General features: G+C 32.9%; 1 protein-coding gene across 2 annotated transcripts in view; it reads right to left on the bottom strand.

Annotated features, from left to right (window-relative positions):
- Nucleotides 1-1,858, bottom strand: part of LOC104751703 (trehalose-phosphate phosphatase B-like) — a 6,728-nt gene extending 4,870 nt beyond the window's left edge. Inside the window, exons 1-6 of one of the 2 annotated variants that reach the window (XM_019238025.1) lie at nucleotides 1,468-1,858; nucleotides 782-922; nucleotides 605-676; nucleotides 433-525; nucleotides 265-321; nucleotides 47-148 (exon numbers count right to left, since the gene is read on the bottom strand). In XM_019238025.1, coding sequence (XP_019093570.1) covers nucleotides 47-148; nucleotides 265-321; nucleotides 433-525; nucleotides 605-676; nucleotides 782-922; nucleotides 1,468-1,770 — 768 coding nt within the window. In that variant the 5' untranslated portion in view covers nucleotides 1,771-1,858. Of the gene's footprint in view, nucleotides 1-46; nucleotides 149-264; nucleotides 322-432; nucleotides 526-604; nucleotides 677-781; nucleotides 923-1,005; nucleotides 1,342-1,467 lie in introns of those variants that run through there. The other variant, XM_010473708.2, reaches the window with a different exon arrangement.

Genomic DNA, 4,302 nt, shown 5'->3' with positions numbered 1-4,302 from the left:
ATATAAGAGAACTTTTTTTTTTTTCATCATAATATTTGTTCTTTACCTTCTCATCAACACGTCTAAAATGTACGGACAGGCAAAACTTATTGTTCTCCACCATAGCCCCAGGGATCCATTTTGTCTTTTCCTCTAAAATCTTAACCACCTGAAATTATTTATATCCTCACAGAGTTAAATAAATTTTACTGTTTTTAACCATCGTACGTAATTCGATTTTGTTAAATTAAAAAAAAAAAGAAAAAAAAAGTTCTCAAAATGTACCTTTTCGATCATTGGTAAAAACTCACGTGCAGGTTGAAACAGCACTCTTTCGTTACTCTATGAGCATTTCAACAAAACAAAACAAACAAACAAAAAAATTATTTAGAATCAGATAATTAATTAAATTATTTATCTTATATGTCGAATTTTGTGCATCTGTTTTCACACCTGGCCGTAATTATTTTCTTTGGTCGGACCTTCAATGTCCATGCCGTGGCTTCCGGCATAGTAAATCTCGTTTACTTTGACAAACCTACGAACCTGAAAAAAAAAAAACACATTTCAATTAAATGATTTTTAATGTATAAAAATAGTAAATATTTGGTAAAATGTAATGTACCTTATCAATGGATCGTCCGGTGACAATAGCAGTAGGGAAATTTAAAGCGACGTCTTTTACAACACCTCGCATCTGTAAGAAAAAAGAATACATTTATTAATCCAAAAACAATATAATTAATAATCTATCAAAAAAAAGAAAAAAAACTTTGTGAGCCATGGAAGAGAGAATAAAAACCTCATGGGTAATGAAAGCTTTGTCGGGATCTTCAACTATGAGAGAAAGAGTTCCGTCGTAATCAAGAAACATAACAATCTGTTTCCCTTTAGCAGCATTCATAATCTCATCAAACATACTTAAAGCCGAAGGAAATCGAACCTAAACCAAAACAAGATGAGTAATTAATATTCAGATTCCAGAATCCGGCATAATGAGTAATTAATATTCAGATTTTAACGTACGATCCAAGACGTTTTGTCGTCGTTATCTGAAACAGAGTCAAGGGAAGAGGATCTGAGACGTGTAGGGGAAGAATCACGCATGGAATCGACCCAAGATGTAGTAATCTTTGGAGCAACAACTAAGTTACTGTTGTTGTTGTTGTTGTCAGCTGCTTCAAGAAGTTTCAAGAACTTTCGACGAGGGAAGGTAAAGTAAGTTGGGAATGAATTAGAGAACAGAGGAGAGTTCGAGACAGAGACAGTGATGGTTTGCAAACCCAAGATGGGTTTTCTGTCGGAAACGATGACATTCTGGTTAGTCATATTCTTCTTGTTGAGACAGAGAAGACAGAGAAAGAGGNATCTCATCAAACATACTTAAAGCCGAAGGAAATCGAACCTAAACCAAAACAAGATGAGTAATTAATATTCAGATTCCAGAATCCGGCATAATGAGTAATTAATATTCAGATTTTAACGTACGATCCAAGACGTTTTGTCGTCGTTATCTGAAACAGAGTCAAGGGAAGAGGATCTGAGACGTGTAGGGGAAGAATCACGCATGGAATCGACCCAAGATGTAGTAATCTTTGGAGCAACAACTAAGTTACTGTTGTTGTTGTTGTTGTCAGCTGCTTCAAGAAGTTTCAAGAACTTTCGACGAGGGAAGGTAAAGTAAGTTGGGAATGAATTAGAGAACAGAGGAGAGTTCGAGACAGAGACAGTGATGGTTTGCAAACCCAAGATGGGTTTTCTGTCGGAAACGATGACATTCTGGTTAGTCATATTCTTCTTGTTGAGACAGAGAAGACAGAGAAAGAGGGAGAGAGATAGATAGATATAGAGAGAGAGAGAGAGAGAGAGAGAGAGAGAGAGAGAGGGTGAGGAGGAGGAAATGGTGAAGGAGGAGAAGAGGAATTTATAAGGACAAGTGTGAGAAGAAGGTAGAGAGAAGACAAAAGAAATAAGAAATAAAAGAACTCCATCTACCATTGGTGGCTCCCTCTGTATCTTTTTGGCCACATTATGCCCCTCTCTCTCTCTCTTTCTCTATTTTTTCACTCTCCCTTTGGATCCTTGAAAAATAGTTATTTAGGTTTTTTTAAGCATGCTCTTTTATCGTGAGTCTTATATTTAATAATTTAGCAATGTGAATGAAAAAAATATACAGATATGGTGTATATGGAAATTTAAGATATTGGAAAACAAATTGATTTATTATTAATAAATAATTATCATAAGCAATTTTTTTGTTTTTATGTTATTCGGTGTCCATAGGTTAAAACTATTTTTATGATTTTTGTTTTTTTTTTGGGAGGTAGACTATGTGTTAATTGAGCTCGAGTCTTGGCAAAAAAAAAACCAAGTAATTCCATCTGTGTTGAAAAAATTATGGACCGCAATATCTGAATTTCTTGATCTAAACAAATGCGTCTAATCATATTCATAATTGGTCTATATTTTTAATTACGTAGCATGAGATATGAGCTTTTGAGAGCACACGAAAGAAGACCCCTTTTTATTTAAGATATCAAAAATGTTGTTGTTTTTAAACATCCGAGCCACATTGCTTTTTTTAATTAGTGTTATTTCTATGTGGTTTTAATTCAATAATTGAGGGTATTAGTTTAGCTTACTAGTCAGCTAAAATTTAATGTGACGGTTGTATAATACGCGCAGACGTTAATCATGTGTAAAATGTGGTAATTATTTGTTGGGATGGTCGTTTCAATATGTTTGTTTAGTTATTCCAAGTTTTTTTTTTTGTTTTTTTTTTGAATATATGAACTCTTTACTCTTTTGATAGAAAATGATGGTAAGGAACGTAATGAAAGAAAAAAGGCGTGAAATGTTTTTAAAATATGTATCACTAACCAATTGAGTTTTGAAGGTTATTCGGAATTCTTAGATTACACATCAATGTATAAATAAATTCAGAAATTTAATCAAAAACCATATCTCTACATGATCGCCTATATTCGTAAGATCGGAAATCAAGAAAAGTTTTGATTTTACGGAAAAAGTATGTGTGCGTATGTAATACATAATTAGATGTGGTCTATCTCGATTTCTTTTAAAGGACATTACAACTCTTAAGTACTTTGGGACGTTGGGTTGTTCTTCAAACTAAAAAGAAAAAAAAAACTAATATATCGATGAAAGATTTCAGAGATCTCAAAAATACGAAATGATAGGGAAAAAGAAAGCAGAATATTTTTCTATAGAAGGATCAATGTATATATATAATCGTACATACATATCTTACATTCTTACTACATCTTTTGGAATGGATGAAAGGTACTTCGGATTCTTTAACATTGATCAGTCTATTAATATTTATGTTACAAATAAGTATTGAATGGCAACAATTCAATAAAAAGTTAGTAGAGCACTTGTATGAAAGTATAGTATACGCATGCATGTGTATTTTTATACGTATTAGTTCAATAAAGATGCGGTAATTAAATTTATATAGTTCGAGTAATGCGGCGATGGTTATAACTATGAGGCTATGACGAACTGAGTTATAAATATCGTTTGCCTGTCTAACTATCACATGCGTTATAATAACAACCAGCCATAGCACACAGATCCATTGGTACGGTTTACCGAACTAGCGGAAATGGGAACTCTTGTTTTTAGGCACTTTAATAGGAATCTTTAAGCAGCCCGCTTTTAATTAGACCTAAAGTAGACCTAATTAAAATCAGGAAAAGACAAAGAAATAGAGCGAAACGCCCACAGGAACAATCTATCTAATAGTTTGCGGTATTCAATCGAAACTAATAGCTATAAACTCTCTTTAGTTTTTGTAAATGAGAAAATCGTACATAAATCCTACGTGTATCACTTTTCTCTTTCATTGTTTTTTTCATTGCATGCACTTGTTTGTATTATACGTACGGCTTCACCCTTAACGTATATAATTAATTTATTATACCACTATTCCCGACGGTTTGTTGTCCTCCTTTTATAACTTCTCTAATTAAATTACGTCAAATTGGTATTTGAATACAATTTCATAGCTAAAGACGACCACATGGGTCAACATTCTTGACTTTCGTTACTTGAGAATCCACAAAGGGCACAAATTTAGAAATCCTTTAGATTTCTTGTTCCGTTGGGGACAACCACTTTGTATTTAGTAGTATTAAACTTTTAATTTTTGATTAAAAATAATTTTCATTGGCATATTCTATACATTCATTGTGTTTCAACTAACTTGTACTTATATAAAACACAGTCATAAACACATGAGTGGAAGTTTCTGATCATTTTCGTGCTGTTAATTAAGACATTGTGCGTTTGTGGTTTGCT

The sequence above is a fragment of the Camelina sativa genome, chromosome 16 (genome assembly GCF_000633955.1).
Source record: "Camelina sativa cultivar DH55 chromosome 16, Cs, whole genome shotgun sequence".
Lineage (NCBI taxonomy): Eukaryota > Viridiplantae > Streptophyta > Magnoliopsida > Brassicales > Brassicaceae > Camelina > Camelina sativa.
This window is presented reverse-complemented; position numbering and strand designations above follow the sequence as displayed.